Genomic DNA, 21,996 nt, shown 5'->3' with positions numbered 1-21,996 from the left:
TTCTGTTCACGGATGCGGAGAAGGCCTTTGACAATTTAAATTGGGATTTTATGTTTTTATTGATGGATAAGATGGGACTGGGGCAAGAATTTACAGAATCTATAAAAGCTATCTATAAGGACCAACAAGCGACAATATGTATAAATAATGATACAACAGAAAAATTTGAAGTTAGAAAAGGAACAAGACAAGGATGTCCACTTTCACCTTTGCTGTTTGTTACGGTTTTGGAAATATTGCTAAGACAGATAAAGGATGACCACAGCATTAAAGGTATAAGGCTCAAAGGTTTTTCTTACAAATTCAGAGCTTTTGCAGATGATGTGATGTTTATTACTGAAGACCCAGTCCAGACATTGCCTTTATTATTAAATAAGATTAAAGAATTTGGAGAGCTGGCGGGTTTTTATGTTAACAAAGCTAAAGCTAAATTGCTCTGTAAAAATATGATGAAAAAGAAACAGGCCGAGCTAACGCGTATTGTGAAGTGTGAAGTGGTCCAAAAAACAAAATATTTGGGAATAGAATTAACAATGAAAAATATAGACCTATTTAAGAATAATTATGAAAAACTATGGTCGCAATTAGAAAAGGATTTGATAAAGTAGAATAAATTGAATGTGTCGTTGCTGGGACGTATATCAGTTGTGAAAATGAATGTGTTACCAAGAGTGATGTTTTTGCTTCAAACTATCCCAATTGTGAGAGACAACAAGCAATTCGATAAATGGCAAAGGAAAATATCAGACTTTGTGTGGGCTGGGAAGAAGCCAAGAGTTAAGATGAAAGTGTTATGTGATGCAAAAGAAAGAGGTGGATTACAGTTACCAAATTTGAGATTATATCATGAATCGATATGTTTAACATAGTTAAGAGACTGGGTAAAATTATCTAATTTAAAGTTACTAACTTTGGAGGGTCATAACAATTTGTTTGGTTGGCATGCATACTTATGCTATGAGAAATATAAAATGGATGGAATGTTTCAACACCACTTTGTAAGGAGAAATATTTTTTTGGTTTGGCAAAAATACAAAAAATATATAGAGGAGAAAAGGCCTATGTGGATCGTGCCAGCAGAAGTGATAAAACATACAGACTATCAAGGAGAAGACTGGATAAAATATAAGGAATTATTGTTGATAGAAAGAGACATTGTAAAAATGAAGAAGACTTACCTTTTAAATATGGATGGTTACAATACCGACAAATTAAAGACTTATTTGAAGTAGATAAAAGAAAAGTAGGTTTCAGAAGTAGAAACTCAGAGTTAGAAGAACTTTTACTTGGAGAGGGAACAAAAATAATTTCTAAGTTTTATAAGTTGTTATTAAAATGGTATACAGAAGATGAAGTGGTAAAGACACAAATGGTGAAACTGGCATTAAATTTTAATAAAGAGATTACAATGGAGGCATGGGAGCACTTGTGGAAAAATACTATGAAAATATCTACATGTGTAAATTTAAAAGAGAATGGATGTAAGATGATGTATAGATGGTATTTAACACCAAAAAAATCAACAAATATGAGTAATGCTATGTCAAACAAGTGTTGGAAATGTAAACAACATGAAGGCTCTTTTTATCATATGTGGTGGACTTGTGATAAGGCTAAACAATTCTGGTCTAAAATATATGTGGAAATGTTGATAATTATAAAAGGTAATTTGCAGGAAAACCCTGTTTTTGTTAGGACTTAGCATGGAAAAAATTAATGTAATGGACAGGACATTATTATATTATATGACAGAGGCAGCAAGACTATTATATGCGCAGTACTGGAAGCAAGAGGAGACTCCAGAGATCAAAGATTGGATACAAAAACTGTTGTACATGAAGATGGACAAGTTGACTAGAAAATTGAAAGACCAAAATTCAAATGAATTTTTAAAAGACTGGGAGAAATTTAAAGAATATCTGGAAAATAAGTGGGATGTGAAGGGACAGTTATGGTCTATGGATAATTACTGATGTCTATATGATAGTGGAATTAAAGTTTAGGTAGGAACTTTACCTTTAAGAAACGGGAATATTAGAAATAGATAAAATATGAAGAGAATTAAAAAGGTTTTAGTGCTGTTGGAGGTCAAGAGAGAAAGGGGGAGGGAGGGTGGGGAATACATGTTTTAATTAATTAATATATGGTATAAAAGTTATAGAGTGCTATAGGGAACTGATGTATGTATTAGGTATGTGTGTATATTAATCTACCCAATAAAAATTCTTTAAAAAAAATTGCAACTAAGCTCTGTTCTTCATTGTAGATGTGGCAGTATGCAGAACTTGAGACCTACCCTACAGGCAGAAAGCAGTGACTGGTCTCACTGGCAGCTTAGTTCCGATAAACTGTACATAGGACTGCCGGCATACAACACAATTTTAATTCACATTTGCTTGCCTCTCTGATTGTGGGGCTGGGGGTGCGCGGGCAAGGCAACAAAACAGACAGGAGACAGCAACTGGTGCAGAAACTGCCACAGCTTTATTGGATACAGGGATGGGAGCATTGGCTTAGCATAGGGGGTGGATCCCCAGCATCAGCTGACCCACTTGCCAGCCGATGACCTCTATGCCCCTTTCGGGCCACCTACTGAAAGGGGGAACCATGGGAGCAGTGAGTGGGATCCACCTGAGCGCAAACCTCTGCACGGTTCCCGTCACCTGGAAGCACCTCAGGGGCCCTGACAGCCTCTGCACTGGACTTGTCCCTGTCATGCCTGGTCCAAGATCCCTTATGGGGATCCCCAGCTATGGGGGAAACTGCGCCACGCAGGCGCTATTTCTGCCCAAAGGATCTGCTCCCAAGGCCAATACCACTATCAGAGCCCCAAAATGGCTCCTGCCAAAGCTCCTAAAGCTGCAACCAAACCAGTAAGCATTCCCAGACGGCTTCAGCCAAATATACTGTCCCCAGATGGACAGCGCAACCCATCCTGCCAGAACAACGCCACCAGTCAGAACAGATGTCAGGATGAGGAATCTCAAAACCTCCACTCACTGTCACAAAGTGCCCTATGGTCTCAGACACCCACCAGCTGGCCAGATCGACTTTATCTTTGGCACGGGCCCCGCACCATGAACAGCGTTCCAGCAAGTCCAACCACAAGATTCACATGCCTGCAGAGCCCCAAGGTCCCTCAGAATCACTTATGTTAAGTTCGGTCCCATCCTTTTGCCCAGATCGCTTCCCCCAGGGTACAGCACCATGGCATCCGGCAGCCTCAGACGCTTGGTGAACTGAAGAAAGCAAGGAAGCAGTGAGTGCACATCATCTCCCGCGTGCTGATCTATTTGATGAAGACTGTGTCCAGAAGCCCGACGAGGTCTAGACCCCATCCAGAAGATTCTGCATAGCACGTGGCCCACTGCACAGTGCTAAGCCTGACAAGCCTGATTAGCCTGCAACAACCTGACAGAACTAAAAAGAGGGGGTTAAACACAAGCCCTGGACGGATGTAGTCCATGCAGAAGTTGGACCGCCACCAGCCGACACAGCCCAGATGTGGGTGGGAGACAGACCAATCTCAGAAGCCACTGTGGCTGCCCCGATCTGGAAAGAGTGGGCCCCCAAACTCCCGAGCTGGCAGGCGCACTGTCCCCAAAGCCATCCACAGCACGCTGGTGAATTGGAAGCGTGTGAGGGGGGAACCATCCTCACGCACCAAAAGAGGGTTCTCAGCCACAGGGCAAGCTGCCAGGTAGGCAGCCGAGGCGTGATGGGGACACGGGAGGGATCCCACGGCACCCAGGGAGATGCGAGCCCCCCAACTCCACTGATCCATCTTGGAGCACCAGAGGAGGGGGCCCACCAGAGGTGTCCCAGCAGGAACTGACTGCCAGCTCCCCGACAAGGAAGGCCCGGAAGAAGGCCAGGGTGAAGGCATCCTCAAATAACGGAGCTTCAAACCCCAAATGGATATGTGATGGGCCTGTGGGGGTCTGACAGAGGTGGGGCAGTCCGCCTCCAGCCCTCAATAGTGCATCGGGTGGCAAAAGAGCCGCATGGGTCTTGGAAATCATGGGAAACCACGAGCTTTGCTGGAAAAGGAGATGGCAGCGAGGTAGCTGCTCATAGTTCCGGGGGCGAAACCTCACTCCTGCAAGGAGGCCAAGCATCACAGGAACATGCCCCCTGTGGTAGGCAGGTGCTCCTGCCCCCTGTGGCATGCTGAAAAGGCCAAGAAGCTGGACAAGGGACCCTGGTAGATACATTGTCAAAGGCTTTTACAGCCTGAGAACAATGGTTGTTGTGGATTTTCTGGGCTGTATCACCGTGGTCTTGGCATTGTAGTTCCTGACGTTTCGCCAGCAGCTGTGACTGGCATCTTCAGAGGTGTAGCACCGAAAGACAGAGATCTCTCAGTGTCAAACTGTGGAGAAGATGTTAGCAGGTAATTTATATCTACTCAGGAAGGTGGGTTTTGGTTGCGTCCATCATCTTCAAGGCCTCCTGGAGGACTGGGGATGTGCCACAAGATTGGAGAAGAGCAAATGTTATCCCAATCTTTAAGAAAGGGAGGAAGGATGACCCGGGAAACTACAGGTCGGTCAGTCGGACTTCTGTTGCTGGGAAAATTTTAGAGCAGATTTTAAAGGGATCAATCTGTAAGCATCTGAAGGACCACTCAGTGATCCGGGGAAGTCAGCATGGTTTTGTTCCTAACAGATCTTGCCAGACCAACCTGGTTTCCTTCTTTGATCAAGTGACCAGCTTACTGGATCGGGGGAACTCTGTTGACGTGATTTATCTGGATTTCAGTAAAGCTTTTGATAAGGTTCCCCATGACATTCTGATGGGCAAACTGGAAGACTGTGGAGTAGACTATAGGACAGTTCAGTGGATAGGGAACTGGTTGGAGGACCGCACTCAAAGAGTGGTGGTCAATGGCGTTTCATCAAATTGGAGGGAGGTGTCCAGTGGGGTGCCACAGGGCTCGGTTTTGGGCCCAGTACTTTTCAATATTTTTATCAATGATCTGGATGAAGGAGTGGAAGGGCTGCTCATTAAATTTGCTGATGATACCAAATTGGGAGGGGTAGCAAACACCCAAGAAGATAGAATTAAAATTCAACAAGACCTGAATACTCTGGAGAAGTGGGCAGCTGTGAATAGGATGCAATTCAACAAAGACAAGTGCACAGTATTACATCTGGGCCACAAAAATGAGAAGCACAAATACTGGATGGGGCGTACACTTCTGGGCAGTAGTATAAGTGAAAGGGATCTTGGGGTAAGAGTGGACTGTAAACTAAATATGAGCAGTCAGTGTGATGCGGTGGCAAAAAAGGCTAATTCAATCCTGGGTTGTATCAAAGGGGCTATAGCGTTGAAATCGCAGGAGGTCATAGCCCCTCTCTATACTGCCTTGGTCAGGCCACACCTGGAGTATTGTGTGCAGTTCTGAAGGCCTCACTTCAAAAAGGATGTGGACAAAATTGAGAGGGTGCAGAGGAGAGCGACAAGAATGATCAGGGGTCTGGAGACTGAGCCCTACAAGGAAAGGCTGAGGGCCTTGGGAATGTTTAGTTTGGAGAAGAGGAGGTTGAGGGGGGACATGATTGCTCTTTAAATATTTGAAAGGCTGTCATTTGGAGGAGGGCAAAGAGGTCTTCCAGTTGGCAGCAGAGGGTAGGACGCGAAGCAATGGGCTAAAACTACATGCAGAAAGGTACCGGCTGGATATTAGGAAAAACTTTTTCACGGTCAGAGTAGTTCAAAAGTGGAATCAGCTGCCTAGGGAGGTGGTGAGCTCCCCTTCACTGGCAGTTTTCAAGAAGAGGCTGGATGAATACTTGTCAGAGATGCTTTAGGCTGATCCTGCACTGGGCAGGGGGTTGGACTAGATGGTCTGTATGGCCCCTTCCAACTCTATGATTCTATGATTCTATCCTGTAAGAGTTTCCCAGGGTGTGGAATGCTAGTTGAATGCTAATGCTTCACTGTATCCTGAGGAGGTTCTTTTGCATATGGATTGGTGCTTGATATGCTAATCTTATCTGCAGGGCTATTGTAAGATGTAGAGTATTTTGTTAGCCTGGTGTTTTTCAGGACTGGAAACCATGCTCTATTCATTCTTAAACTCTCTTCTTTCCTGTTGAAGTTGTGCTTATGCTTATGAATTTCAATGTTTATGCTTATGAATTTCAATGGCTTCCCTGAGCAAACTGACAAAGTAGTTGGAAGTGTTGTCCAGTATTTTAGTGTCCTGGAATAAGATACTGTGTCCTGTTTGAGTTAGGCTATGTTCAGCCACTGCTGATTTTTCAGGTTGGCCAAGTCTGCAGTGTCTTTCATGTTCATGTCCTGGTAGGCCCGCAATATGGATGGGGCCACCAACACCAGTACTCCCAGGATTATGGAGAACTCCCAAGCGTCCACAGCTCCTCTGGTTACGGGTCCAAGATAGGATGGGCTTCTGGTGCCAAGGCGAAGAACTTCTCTATCTGGAAGCGAGACAGTGTGTCAGCGATGCTGTTATTGGCACCTGCTACATGCTTTATTGAGAAAGAAATGTTAGCATGCAGCCACATCAGGACAAACTTGCTCATGAGGCGCATGACCTGCTCAGAGTGTGAGGACTGCCTATTCAAAACCTTGAGCACTGCCAAGTTCTCACACTAGAAGCAATTGGTCCCCCTCCCCCAGATGGTGACAGTCACAAGGATAGGGAAGTGTTCCAGGAAGGTGAGGTCCCTGAGCAAGCCTGACCCATGCCAGTGGGCAGGCCACCTCTGAGCACACCATCGGCCTCACAAGTACACCCCAAAGCCCCTGCTTCCAACAGCATTGAAGTGAAACTGCAGCTCAGAGCTGGTGTCCCACATGTCCTGCCAAAAGGACACTGTATCAACTGAGAAACGACAGTAAGACCCCAAGGTCCTCCCCCGCTTGTTCCTGGCACCCCCCCCCCCATGTCCCTGGCCAAGCACACACAGAAAGCCCTGCCTGGAGAGACAATACGACAGGCAAAGTTCAGGTGCCCAATCAGGGCCTGCAGGTCCCTGAGTGTACACTTGGGCCGGGCCAGTGTGGAGCTAATTAGCTCACTCAGGGCCTGAAGTTTGGCAGGGGGGGGAGGCAGGAACACCCAACCACTTAATATAGCTCAATGCCCAGGTAAGTGAGGTGGGGCCCTAAGTCTTTCCCCTAGCCAAGGGGATGCCCAGTTCCCTGGCCAGGGCCTGAAAATCCACCAGCCTGCTTATGCAGCGGTTGTAGCCCACTGGCTCCACAATGAGAAAATCATCAAGGTAGTAAGTGATGTGAGAGGAACCTGTGCACCCCCTGGTGGCTCATTCCAGGAATTAAATACCTTTAATACTGCACAGTCCACAGAGCAGCCAATGGGCATGGACTTCTTCGTGTACCAGGTCCCTGCAAACTTAAAACCCAGAAGACAAAAGTTGTTGGGGTGGACAGGCAGCAGCTGGAAGGCAAATTGATGCCACATTTGGCCATAAGGGCCCCAGGGCAGAAGGACCAGACCAAGCACATGGCATGGTCAAAGGACACGTAGCACATGGGGCAAAACTCGGGAGGGATGGCATCATTCATTGACGAGCCTTATGGTAGGAGAGGTGATGGATTAGGTGGGACTCATGCAGGGTCTTCTTATGCACCACCCCCAGAGAGGACACACACGGTTTGGGGAAAGGGGGAACAGGGAAAGGGCCCACTATCCTGTCCGCTTCGAGCTCCCCAGCCAGCTTCCCGGTCGTGACCTCTGACAGCTCTCTGGAGGACTTTAGATTGTTAGAGGACGTGGGGACCCTGGGCCCTGTGAAGGGGATGCGGAAGCTGGAGGTGAAGCCAGCATATAGGTACTCAGCTGATGCCCTGTTGGAGTAGCGATCCAGGAGGAGACGAAGGGCCTCCCTCCAGACAGCAGTGGGCGCAAAACCCACCTCCGGTGCACCTGGCTACTTGCCAGCGGCCTGGGGCTGGAGCTGGGCTGTGGCACTGGTGGACCCTCCCTCCTTGTGGGTGCCTGCAGTGGAGGAACTGGCAGCCCAAAAAAGCTGCTGTCCTGCAGTTGTGTTGTGGGCACGTGGGGCAGGGATGAGGGCCAGCACAGTTACTACAGTAGTGATCATCTTGCACCAGGGGCATTGGCATTTATCCTGGTTGTACTCCCAGCAGGGGCCCCTGCCCCATTCTTGTCTGCCACCCCAGTTCCCCACCCAGGATGAATCCAATGTGCCCCTCATGAGAGATCCGACAAGCCCCAACCAGAGTTTCTAATTGATGAGGTCCCAGCATGTCCTGGCACTATGAGAAGTGCACTTATGGAACACTTTGTCATACTCAATGGCAGCCCCCTCCCTGGCAAGGGCCCAGGCCCATAGCAAGTTGGCCAAATGGTTGGACAGGTGCAACCCCCTCTTGGGGTAAGCAACCTGGACCGCTCCCATAAATATGGTGTAGCTCTCTAGTCAGTTGGCGAAGGTCATATCTACCTCCTCCCTTTCCCCCTTTCCTTTTCCCTTGCTGGAGGAAGGACAGGTAAGCCCATCCTCTGCCTCAGGCCGCAGCAGGGAGAAAATGTCCATAGAAGACCCATCAAGGATGCGATTGCACACCTTGTGGGACAGATGGATTCCTGGGGAATTCTCGTCATCCCCATAGGAGGTGGGTGGCACAAATGCCCTCTCCCATTCATCCACTGCCCAAACCACCCCAGTACCAGAGGAATCAGACCCTCATACATGGCACCACTGGGCAGCCCACTGCACAGGGAGGGACTTCGATAGATGCTGGGGCCTTAGCCACTGTCCCAGGGCCAGAGGCACCAAACTGCTCCACCCTCTCCAGCAGCAGCTGCTGGGCTCAAAACAGGCCTGGCAGTGAATGGTCCCCAGTCCCTGCGGCATGCTGCCTTGGTGGCCTCAAAATCCTTAGTTCTCCCCACCAGTGGGCTCATAAGGGACCCCCGGCTGGGGCCGGCATCAACCAGGAAAGTGCAGCCATCCCACAGCTGCCCTGTGCCCGAATGTACCACTGGGGGTCTGGTACAGACCTAGTAGGCTATGCCCCCTTGATCCCATGAGCCCCGAGACACGCTGAGCTGTGCCAGGCTGCGAGGCCACACCACCTCACTGTGGCCACACCATCGCATTGAATGCCCCAGACCTGTGGTGGGAAGCAGCCCCACCAACCAGTTTGGAGGGCAATGCTACTGGACAAAGAGAGGCTGAAGAGCAGCTGAGCCTCGGTGCCGAAATGCACCACCAGAGGAGGCAAGAGGAAGGGGGAATCCCCAAGAACAAGGAAGTGGAGGCAAAACCTCGTCCACAAGCAGTGTGCCTAAGCTCCTGCCACATAACAAAAGGCAAGACCCAGCTAAATTGCACAGAAACAAAAGGGGGGGGGAAACCCGCCAAGTCAAAACCATATCCAAAATTTACTGGAACAATTTAAAGTGGCAAGTTCTCAATTTCTCATGTGTAAACAACAATTCATAGTCAATATATATTGTGTAATTAACTCCACAGGTAATGACTCCAAGGTACACGGTAAGTCAGCTCAGCAATGGCCTTGAAATATAAACTTTTCTTTCTTCTTTCAGTTTGCGATGTGACCAGCGGATTGGTGGTGATTGAATCCAGACGCCCAAAACCGGGGCCGGCTCTTTCTCACCAGGTAGCTGCTACTGGCGTCGCTCTCCAGGTACTATGGAAGAATTGTAAAAGACACTGTGCAATACTGACACGCCCCTGAGCAAGTCCGTGGGGACGAAAATCTGCGTGAGAGACTTACCTTGTACCTTGGATATATTTCAAGGCCATTTGCTGAACTGACTTACCTTGTACCTTGGAGTCATTACCTGTGGAGTTAATTACACAATATGTATTGACTATGAATTGTTGTTTACACATGAGAAAGTGAGCACTTGCCACTTTAAACTGTTCTAGTACATTATGGATATGCTTTTGACTTGGCAGAGTTTTTTCCCCTCTTTTGTTTCTGTGCAAAATTCCTGCCACAGCAGGATCCCAGGAATGCTGAGCCGTACCACGCACTCCACTCCGCACTGACAATTCCACCGCCCATCTGGGAGGCTGACAAGCCCACTCGCTGGATCTGCTGCTGCCAAAACTACTTTCGCTGGATGAGAGCTGCATAAGGAGGCTGCAAAGGAGCTGAGCCGCAGTGAGCTCCAGCTGCAATGCCAGTAAGAGTCATCCGGCTGGCCCGTCCTTAAGTAACTGGCTGATAGACCTGAGAGGAAACCTCACCTCTCAGGTCTGGCAGCCAGTGATCCACCCCCTGCCCCCGGTCCCAGCCAGGTGAATGCTGATTGGCCAGTCGGGATTTGAATTTTGCGGCCTGCTGCGCTGGCCACAGGAATTGCCCACAAAGGGCCAGCCGGAGTAGGAGATGGCAGCCATGCCCTCACCCCCTCACCAGCAGCCCATAAACTTTGCCCCCTGGTGAGTTCTGGGGCCAGAGGCTTTCAATGGAGCTTACTGTTAAGTCAGCGTGCCTTCAGCTACAATCCAACATATACTTACCTGAAATATATATATATATATGATTTTCTTTTCAAGATGGTCTCACATAGTTCATATTTACATAAGATATTCAGGAGAAAACAATGAGTTTCAGTTTTGTCAAGTTTCACAGCACAGAGGAACAAAATGGACCAATGCTTTTTTTCAGAAAGCTTTGTGAGAATTTCCTGTTAGTTTCAAGCAAAACAAACAGAACTCTTTCATAGCATACTCTAAGCACCACAAATAATAGAACAAAGAAATGATCAAAGACCCACAGTCCTGATATAGCAATAAAACCTTAAGGATGTATGGTGATGTTACTCAAGGTTAATTCACCTTCAACTCCTGGTTGGAAACAACAGACCTTTATTGGGAGTAAACTGCAAATTATCCTTAGGATAGTTTGTAGCTCTGGGCTCTACAACTTGAGTTTATCAGGAAAATGTCACTAAGTTCAAAATAGTTGCTGGCGAAGACATTTCTATACACAAGTTGGATGTGAAACTATGTAGCATTTGATTTTTACAAGCAATTATACTACTCAAGGCCTTATCTATATAAATAAAGACAAGTGTCCTGACTGACTCATCAACGCCCAGCCCAAACCCCTGGACCTAGAAGCGTGAAATTTGGGGAGGATGTTCCTTTTGTGGTGTAGAGGGAATCCCACTAAGAAGGGATTTTAAGAAATTCGCACCCTAAGGGGGTAAAAAGGGGTAAAATGTGTTTTCCCATAGGGATACAGCTTCCCTGTGTGGCTGGGAGGCTGCTCATCCCCCTCCCCCCCGCCAACTGCCAACTGAGCCAGTCTGCCCTGAGGTCATTTGCATATGCGGCCTTGATTGGTCATCATCCCAACATTCTAAACAGTATGCAGGACACATGCAGTACTCAGGACACATTCAATGACTCCCAGTCATTGACCGTGTCCTGAGGTAAAAATACACATCCCTGTCTAGGGTTGCCAATCTCCCTGTGGGGCCTGTGTGGCTGGCAGGCTGATGGGTCAGTTGTGGAACTCTGAGGTAAAAAATAGGTAAATGAAATTGCAGACAGTTGAAGAAAGGCAGTACAAGACTCCTGAACAGGGATTTTATATAAAAATCAGTATGACAAGTGAGTTTTTAAATGTTCATGGAGAGATGGTGCACGACCTTTCTAGGGGCCATTTCAATGCGATCCTCTCACATGAACCTGCTGAAGTACCCACCACACCATCCCTCCCTCAATCCAGCTCCACCTCACACCTCTTGCTGCCCTCAAGAAGCCTCCTGGCAGACGTTGTGCAAGATATACTGATGCTAAAAGGAGGAAGCAACTTAAGAGATGGGGCAAAGAAATATGCACATCGTACTCCTGCAGTGCACTGAGCAGCAGCGGGCAAGTACCGGCAAGTCCCGAGTCCAAGGGAAAGGTGACCATCCCTGCAGGCCTGGGCACAGTAATGACGACTCTGGCAGACCTTACAGCCACGATATACCCTGATACCGTCACTATCACTGAGAAGTCCATGGACGGGCTGTGCAAGTGTGCCACTTTGACCCCTGAGAAAGGCAAGGCTGCCATCATTAATGAAATACAACTTAACTCCCTTGAAGGGGCAGAAATGGAGTACAAATCTGTGGACTCAGTGGTACAAATGGATGATGCGGTCCACTACACTGTGGAGTTCCTCAACATGCTCAACCCTCCTGGCTTCCAAGCCCACAAGCTTCTCCTCAAAGTGGGGGCTCCAAAGTGGGGGAAAACCACCAATGAGGTCTACAAAGAGGTCCTTCAGTAGAAAAATAAGGTTGTACATATTTTTCACTTTATTTCTTTATTCACTGCAATCTTTTCCTTTTAAAATTCTCTTCAATAAATGTTACATTTTGAAATTCACCTCATCAATTTTAGGCATCAACATGCTTCACTTTTTCAAAGTTAATAAAAAGTTTATTAAAAAAAAACATGCTTCACTTTATTCAAACACTTTTGTGAAGCTTGGGCACTATGCTATTATAATACAAAACGAACACAACCCACCCACCCACCCCCAAACCAAAAACGTTACTTACCCATAAATATTATAACTGGATTTAAAGTAGTTAAATACCGTAGTGAAGCATGGGCATCAAGCTTGTTTATCTAATAAAACCACTAGATCAGTAGTACTCACTCCAGAACTTGCAAAGAGCCACATTCACAATTACCATCAACCAAGAAAGTCACATGTACTTCCATCCCAATCATAAGACCTGCATATCAGGGTAGCTTGCAGCTTTCCATGATTTATGTAATGGAACAAATATCAAGATTTGAACAGTACTCTGGATACATATTGAACAAGAAGAAAACAAAGATAATGTTTCTTTTGACAACGACAGAGGAACATAAAAAGATTGGAAAGATAACGGACTGCACTATTACTACAAAGCCAATAAAATATTTAGGGATAAATGTATCATTACAGAGGAGTTAGCCGTGTTAGTCTGTAGTAGCAAAATCAAAAAGAGTCCAATAGCACCTTTAAGACTAACCAATTTTATTGTAGCATAAGCTTTCGAGAATCACAGTTCTCTTCGTCAGATGCATGGAGGGCAAGAAGAAACTGGTCAAATATAGAGGAGGAGAGAGGAGGGGAGGAAGAGAGGAGGGATGTAAACAACTCCTTTGATATGTAGATGCAAACAGCTCCTTTTGATGTGGGGATCAGTTTGTTTGTGTAAAGGTTCAAAGGAGTTTGCTGTGTTAGTCTGTAGTAGCAAAATCAAAAAGAGTCCAGCAGCACCCTTAGACTATCCAATTCCACTAGAGCACAAGCTGGTTATCGAAGGCTTGTGCTGCAGTGGAATTGTATGGTCTTGGTGGTGGTGCTGGACTCTTTTTGATTTTGCTACTACAGACTAACACGGCAAACTCCTTTGAACCTTTACACAAACTGATCCCCACATCAAAAGCTGTTTGCATCTCCATATCAAAAGAGTTGTTTACATCCCTCCTCTCCTCCTCTCTCCTCCTCTATATTTGACCAGTTTCTTTCTGCCCTCCATGCATCTGACGAAGAGAACTGTGATTCTCGAAAGCTTATGCTACAATAAAATTGGTTAGTCTTAAAGGTGCTACTGGAATCTTTTTGATTTTGTATCATTACAAAATGAGAATCTCCATAAAGATAATTACCAAAAAGAATTATTGAAGATTTGCAGAGATGAGGAAAACTAAATATTTCATGGCTAGGAAGAATCTCAGCTGTCAAAATGAATTGTCAGATACTCTCCAGTATATCTGCCATGTTTGTCTTGTTGTAGACCTGTCATGTTTGCCTCTGAGAATATGCAAAGGGAACATGTTTGCTTGCTTGGCTGCTAGCTGCTTATCTTGCAGGTGTCTGGTTACTCTTTCCTGGCCGGCCTAAGAACGTGGCCTTGAAGTTCCAGGCAAAGCCGAATCACTCTCCCTAAAGGACTGGAATGAGCTCATCATCTCCCTTCCCCCCTCCTCTCTAAGATCCTGGATCCTTTGCGCCAAAATGCAAACGGACTTTCTCTCCCAGGGGCAGGACCGTTCCGCTATAATTAACCTTGCTTTGCCACCCTGCGTCACTTCTGCCAATGCTACTGTCTGAATATCTTGATACTGGTATATCTCATCAATAAAGTACCTTTAACTCATACCCTGAAGTGATGCAGTGAAGTGCTTGGGGATTTACCTGGCAAGACCTGACATGAATATTTTACCTAAACTGAACTTTTTATTTTAAATGGTTCCAATTTATATTGAACAAAAGATTCTCAACAAGTGGCAGAAAGTAATAAATGACTTTCTATGGAAAGAAAAGAAACCAAGGATAAGATTCAAAGTACTACACGACGATAAAAACCGAAGAGGACTGGCAGTACCAAATATCAAACTGTATCATCAAGCAGCAGCGTTAGTTTGGATAACAGATTGGATTATAAATCCAAGTAGCAGACATATAAAATTGCAGACAGTGGGTGCTAAAGAAGGCATCCATAATGATCTATGGATCGAGAAATCATGGAAATCCATTCACAAATAGGACGGGACTCTTATTATAAGGGGCGGATTGCTTAAAATATGGTTTCAATGAAGAAACAGATTGAGTCCACTCATCTCCCCATTGATGTCGCCAATTAATGCTCACTATGATGCAGCCATGAGAAATAGACTCAATCAGCTTAGCTATGAATCAATGATGGATAAAAAAGGAAATGTAAAAACCTGGCAAGAAATCCAAGCTCAAGGCAAAAATATTCCATGGCTGATATATTATCAAACAGTATCAAGACTAAATGAACAAATCCTTAAAGAAGGTGGTAGGCTGAGATAAAAAACGCAATATGAACTATTAATATCTGGAGATCTGAAGCATCTCCTGGGGAAGATTTACAAAATCTTACTGCAATTTCACACAGAAACTGAGTAAGTAAAAACTGGTATGATAAAATGGATGGAAAACTTTGGAGAAACTATCCCGATGAACATATAGGAAAATTTATGGACTAAGGACATAAAATCTACAGTCAGAGAGAGAAAATTGGTATAAAATGTTCTTTAGATGGTATACTACTCCCAAAGATATTGCAAGAATTAGTAAGGGTGTTACAGTGGACACTGCTGGAAATGTCAGAGCATGGACCCAGCATTTTATCATATGTGGTGGACCTGCAAGAAAACGTGAAAATGTTGGATCAAGATACATGAAGAAATGCAGATGATTCTCAAATTTAGATATGAATTAAATCCAAAAAATATGCTCTTAAATATCCTACCAACTAATGTTAAAAAAGAACAGGGAGATCTTTTCCATTACATGGTGACAGCGGCAAGAGTATTACATGCAGCAAAATGGAAAACAGACATCTGTCCTGATGTGTTAGAGTGGAGTAGTAAGATTTATGAATATGCACTGATGGCTAAACTATTTACATACTAGACCAATAGACGAATTTTGGGGAAAAGGGAAGGATTTCTTTGACTACTTAGGTAGAAACTAACTTTAATTAAGGCAACTTAGTAGAAGCTCATCTGGGCTCTGAGAAGGAAAGGGACTTGCAGCTAGAAAAGTACTCTTGGAATCAGGGTGGATTTAATTTAAATCAAATTGATCACGATTTAAATCACTAGTCAGTAAGACTGGATTTAAATCATAGTTTTCTACATAAAGACTCATTCTTGCTGGCATAACCTTAATATACAACTAGATGAAGATTTCATTTTTAGAGTAACAACTTTTCATATTAGTTTTACAGTTATATAAAAATATTGATTTTTTAAATACTATTAGAAGCACATTATAGATAATTATGAAATTGTGAGGTGAATTATCTCGTGTTTTACTTTCAGTTTTACTGCTTGCCCCTCCCTCCTCACACTTAGTTTCTTCTTGTGCAGATCTATTCCACTCTAAACAATGTTTTTCTATTCATTGAACTTTTTGAAACTTAGCACTTAAGGGGTTGATTCTGTGTACTTAGGTTTGTAGAACAATGGGATTAAGGTTTTTCTCAACTCTGTTCATTTTATAACATTTTTGCTGTGAAGAAGAGGCATGTGATCTCTGCAAACACAAATTCACAGTTTTGAGAACTGCAAAACCAAGCATCTGTGATAATACCTTGTAGCCAGAGAAACTGCCCAATAATCTTACAAAAACCTCTGGAAGAGCATGACATTGTGAATGGATGAATGGAATTTGTTTATCAAAAAATTTAAACATATACAGCCTTATGCTACATAATTAAAAACTAATCCTTATTTCATGATGGAATAACCTTTGGATGATAATATATTTTCCTCAAAAAGCATTTTATTTAAAAAATCCGATTTAAATCAAAAAAATCCAATTTAAATCCAAAAAAACAGATTTTTTAAAAAAATTTTAAAAAATTATTGATTTTTATCCACACTGCTTGGAATATACTTGGAAGGCAATGATGTTGACAGAAGGCCACTTTGAGTCACCTGCATGGAGTGTGCCATGTTTGTTTTCCTCTCGGAAGAGGTCGGACTTCACTTGTCAGAATTGTAAACTGGTCAGGCTTTTGGAAGAGAAGATTCAGAGCTGAGAGAAGAGGATCACCACCCTTGAGGAAATCAAGGAAGGGGAGGATTTACTGACAAGAGCCTGGGGGCTCTGCACAAGCCTGAAGAAATAAGTCCAAGGGAAGAAGAAAGAGTCGATCTCCCTTCTGAGCCTCCTCTCAGTTCTGCAGTACAAACCGGACGATGAAGACTAAGGCAATGCTCTGGTCCACTTGAGCTCAAGAATCACTTTGAGGTGCCTGAGATGGTGATGGAGACTAGAGTAGAAGGAGAACCACAAAGACCTGGAGGAGGGAGTCAAGAGTGCATGGGGCCACACGGAAGTGGAAGAAAACGGAAGGTGGTGGTCATCGGGGACCGTCATGTGTCCAGGCCAGATCCCCTACTCCGAGAGATGTGTTGTTTGCCAGGAGCCAGAATTCAGGATATTACAGACCGACTAATCAGTACCCATTTGTGCTGGTTCACATGAGAACTAATGACATGGCCATGGATACCATTGCAAGAATTAAAGAGGACTATGAAGCTCTTGGAAGGCAGTTGGAGACAGTGGGGGGCGCAGGTGGTATTCTCTTCTATCCTTCCTGTCAAAGGAAGAGGAATGCAAAGGGAGCAGATCATACTCGAGGTGAATCGTTGGCTGAGATGGTGGTGCCGGCAGGAGCGCTTTGGGTTCTGGGACCACGGAATAAGTTTTCTCAGAGAAGACCTTCTATCACATGATGGGCTTCACCTCTCAAGGTGAGGGAAGAAAATGTTTGGAAAGAACCTGGAGAGCTTTATCAGGAGAGCTGTAAACTGATGCGGAAAGGGGAAGGGGACGATCAACATGGGGATTTCAATGACGAAGTGATAACAGTGGGGACCCACCTGGGTAGGACAAGTCAAACAAAGGTACAAGGCTACAAGTGTCTATATACCAATGCCTGAAGTATGGGTAATAAGAAGGACGAGCTTGAGCTTCTCTTGCAAAGAGAGGGCTACAATATAGTAGGAATTACTGAGACTCGGTGGGATGATTCCCATGACTAGAATGGGGTAGTGGATGGGTACGAGTTGTTCAAGAAAAAACGGAAGGGTAGAAGAGGAGGCGGAGTGGCATTGTATGTGAGGAGAGGGCTTGATTGTCACCAAGTTCTGGAGAATGTGGTTGACAGCCCAGTAGAAAGTATATGGGTGGAAATAAGGGGAGGAAAGACAAAGGGTATTGTTGTTGGAGTGCTACAGACCACTTGACCAGGGAGAGGAAATGGATGCTGAACAGATTGGTAGAGTATCCCGACATCAGAACCTTATAATTATCTCTGTATCAGGCATCTGACGAAGAGAACTTGATTCTCGAAAGCTTATGCTACAATAAAATTGGTTAGTCTTAAAGGTGCTACTGGACTCTCTTTGATTTTGCTACCACAGACTAACACGGCTAACTCCTCTGCATAGTGGGGGATGATGCTCAGAAGAGCCCCAGATGGCTCTTGAGCTACTATCACTGCACTAGAGCTTGGCATCAGAGCCAAGGCAGGAAACTAGGAGACTGGGGAGGGGGTGCCTTTCCATCTGATTTTCATGAACACAGAATGGAATTTCCAGCACAAAAAATGAGCTATATTAACCCATTCCAAAAGATTGTAATGAATAAAAGGACCACAGCATTAAAATCCTTCCTGATTCCCATAACATGACACAATTGAGACACAGCAGCTTCAATGACCCACTGCTTTAGAAGTGACAGATATCAAAGTACACTTAGCTGGAGGGGTGAAATCAGGAAGGAGTTTAGAAGGCAACCTTGAGAGAAAGTGTTTTTTAAAATATCGTATTAAGAAAAATACCTGCCATCTCCCAATTCTGCAGTCACCAGAATATCTTTGAATACCCCCCCACACACATACACAAACATCAAAACATACAAAAATATAAAACACGTTACACTGTACTATTTTAACCAACCTAGATTTTTTTGTGTACAAAAGGATGGTTAAAACACATTAGAGCAATCTGGCTATAGCGGTCACGAATATTACACCAACAGAGGCAAAGCAGGCTGTGAATTAAACAAGGAAGCTTTTGAATACGAATAAGTAAACGCTGGAATTGAGCATGCACATCAAGAGGACGATTGTGCTGCCTCACGTTTCAAAAGTCCTGCATGCAAAGCGCAGCAAAATACACAGAAGACAAGTCCCCTGCATCCAATAGCCTTCATGTGGTTGGCACTCTCAAATTCTTACACAGAAGTGCTTTCTGGGCAAAGATTTTATATTCTTTAAACTGGTGCAAAATCATGGCAGAAAAGGTTACGCTTATTAAAACTACTCGCAAGTGATTGCACAACAGAAAAGTAATTACAAGGGTAGCTAGGGAAGGAGGAGAAGGCAAAGTTCTAGGGCTGGGGTGGAAACACTTCAAAACATGATTTCCGGATGGGGCTGCTTATCTTAACAACAAAGCAGCATTTGAACGGAGAGGCTGGAGTCTGAAAGAGCAACCCGCAGCGCAGGACGAGCTCTGCGCCAACGAACCTGGAAGCCCCGTCCCTTAATGCTAGGCGCGCATTCTCGGGGACCCGGAGCACATCATGCCCCGGAGCACTTCTCCTGCTGCCGCTTCACACATCTCCGAGCCTTCTGGTATTCAAAATAATTCCCGGCATTTAACGAACTAAGCCCCGAGGAAGGCCACATCGGCGCAGGATCCCGCATCATCAGAGCGCCGCTCTTTATGCCAAAAGGGCTGTTAATCTCAGAAGCAGGTCCGGGTCTTCGCGCCTGGCCCGAGGAGGTTTGCAAAACAGGCCGAACCGCGTCCCTCCCTTCTAGCCCCACTGAAGCTGAGCGGCGTCGAAGGGGGCGACTCTTGTTCGGGGCGGCAGCGCAAAAGAGGCGCCCCCTCCCCGCTCCCCGCGGCCACGGCGACTGGCCTGCGCGCGCGGCTGGGGGAAGCTCGCCCGCCCGCCCCTTCGCCAGCGGGCCCGGCCCGGCCCGGCCCGTCCAGGCGCCCCGAGCGCAGGCCCAGGGGCCGCGGAGCCTGCAGGGAGGAGGGAGGCCGCCGGCGGGAGCGGAAAGGGGCCCGGCGGGGGCCGCTTCCTCCCCAGAGGCCGGGGACGCGCCGCCCCGGGAGAGCCTCGCTCGGGCTGCCTGCCGGCGCCTGGCGCCCCGCCGCCGACCCCCGCCCGCGCCCCGCCTCGCAGAAGCCGCGCCCGCTGCACCCACCGCCGTGCGCCAAGCGGAGGCCGGCCCAGCTGGAGGCCGCCGGGGCAGGAGGAGCGGCCGGTCGGAGCGAAGGCATCGCGGGCTGGCAGGGAGCCGCGGCTGGCAGGGCGGCGGCTCAGCTCCGAGGGCCCCGGCCCGTCCCCACGCCCCGTCCGGGCGCGGCCGCGCGGAGCTCCGCCTTTCCCGCCAGGCGCCGGCGCAGGGCAGGCGGGCAGCGGCCGCGGGCGAGCGCTGGGCAGGGCAGGGCGCCGTCCGGGGTCGCGGCGCCGCGCCTGAGGACTCCGCCTGTGGCTTCGCTCCGGAGGGCCCGGGGAGGCGGGCCGGCCTGGGCGCTCCAAGCGGCACCGCGCGCGCTCCGGCTTCAGGGGCCGGGCGGGGCGTCCTTCTGCTCGGGGGAGCGAGGCGGCCCTTTCGGGCGGAGGGGAGGCAGCCGCGGCCCTTTGAAGGACGCGGCGGGGGGCCTCGTAGAGCTCGGCAGGGGCGCAGATTCGTCCTCGTGTCAGGAAGGACGTTTCCCGCCCTTCGCCCCGGGGGCTTTTCGCTCTGTGTGGGCGCCGAGCTCAGGCGGGGGACGGTGCCTCGGGGGCGGCAGCGCCTCGTCCAGCAGCGCCCGACCACGTACGTGGGAACTCGAGGGAAGGAACTCCCGAGTCCGGCCAACCACCCGATCGCATTCACTGCTTTCCGTTGCCTCCAGTCCGCCTTCCGCAGCGAGGCTCAAGGCAGACTCCGTGGCGGGAGTCAATACGAACGACCGGCCGCGGGAGCGCCCATGAGCAGCGCCGGAGGCTGCGGCGACGGTCAGCCGCGCAACCTGCCCGGCCTCCCCCCTCTTTCCCGCAGCGCCTCTCTGGCCCCTCTTAATACAGCGCAGCCTCCCGGCCTGAAAGGCAACGTGTTTATTTCGGCCTGAGCTTTCCTGAGTCCCCGCTGCCTTTTTCAGAGACGCACAGAAGCTCATTCAAAAATAACTGTTTAATCTTTATGGTGCCTTTGGACTTTGGTTTTATTTTGCTGTGACAGGCCATTGTTTGCAATTATGAACTAATCTCTATGCAGAATTTGCACATGCTAATTTATAGATGCGAATCAACACAATTACAATCATTTGAATAAAAATACAGCTTCTCCTAGTGCCCTCTCTAGAGCAACACTGGGGCAGGAGGTGTCCCCATTTTGTGTTTGCCAGCTAACAATGTTCTTATCGTTGTGATTTGTAAAGTATAGGCAAGGGGGAAAGAGGAGAAAGAAGAAAGATTATTTGTGCTTTAAAACTAACATTGTTCTGAAATATTACGTGATTAAATTCTGTTTTGCCTCTGAGCAAATGGATGGATAATCTTAAATATACTTATATGTACCTAAATCCAACTGAAGCACTATGAATTATTCACATGCTAGGATGAATTTAACCTACCATTGTGATGGCAGATAATACGGTACATAAATCTGAAATAAATAGATTTAGTTTTGCTTATTCAGGTTGTATGTTGAGTAAACGTGACCAGCGTCATGCTTTGGAAAGAACTGCATTTGAACCTATAAGACCCATTTGGTCAGTTCCATTCAGCAACACTGAGAAACAGCATGGTATAGTGGTTAGAGTGGTTTAATCAGATTTTTCCTTTAGGGTTGTTGTGATACTAACGGCAATCCTAAGTATACTTTCCTAGGAGTAATTCCCATTGAATAAAATCAACTAAGAACTCCTTCCTAAATGCATCACTGGGTTGTACACTGAATAGAGTTAAAGAAATGATTCCTAGCCAACATCTAATCCTTAGAGAGGACAGAACTAGAATGGGGGTTCAGGCTTTCAGGCTACCTACCTGCTGTGTGGCCTGACCAGCTTGACCAATTAGCTTCTGCAGCTAGCACGTCCTCACAGGCAGGAGCAAATCACTCCCTGAGTGCTGAGCCTTAATGAGGTGGAATGCTGGTGCAAAAGCTCCCTGCAGCGTTCTGACCTTGAAACTCTCTGATCTTGCACCTGTGGCCGGTTCCATCTCGCTGCCTTACCTATCTGGGAACTTGCAGTGGCGTCTTGTCTGCACTTTCCCAGAGAAAACTTCGTTTACTTCTAATTACCATCCCTAACTAAACTAAAAAGCCTGAACCAAAGTGTGAACAGGCCAAGAAACAGGCTAGTCAGCTTCTTGACAGCTAGCTGTGTTGAGAGGAGAGGTAGGGCGTGTGCAACGTTTCAAGACTTTCTCCTTTCTTTGACAAGTGGGGAAGAA

General features: G+C 46.7%; 1 protein-coding gene across 1 annotated transcript in view; it reads right to left on the bottom strand.

Annotated features, from left to right (window-relative positions):
* RELL1 (RELT like 1) overlaps positions 1–19,938 on the bottom strand; it is a 92,056-nt gene extending 72,118 nt beyond the window's left edge. Inside the window, exon 1 of the mRNA XM_054997226.1 lies at positions 19,757–19,938. Within this exon, the coding sequence (XP_054853201.1) occupies positions 19,757–19,832 (76 nt within the window). The 5' untranslated portion in view covers positions 19,833–19,938. The remainder of the gene's footprint in view (positions 1–19,756) is intronic.
* Positions 19,939–21,996: the final 2,058 nt, after the last annotated feature.

The sequence above is a fragment of the Eublepharis macularius genome, chromosome 14, assembly GCF_028583425.1.
Source record: "Eublepharis macularius isolate TG4126 chromosome 14, MPM_Emac_v1.0, whole genome shotgun sequence".
NCBI lineage: Eukaryota > Metazoa > Chordata > Lepidosauria > Squamata > Eublepharidae > Eublepharis > Eublepharis macularius.
This window is presented reverse-complemented; position numbering and strand designations above follow the sequence as displayed.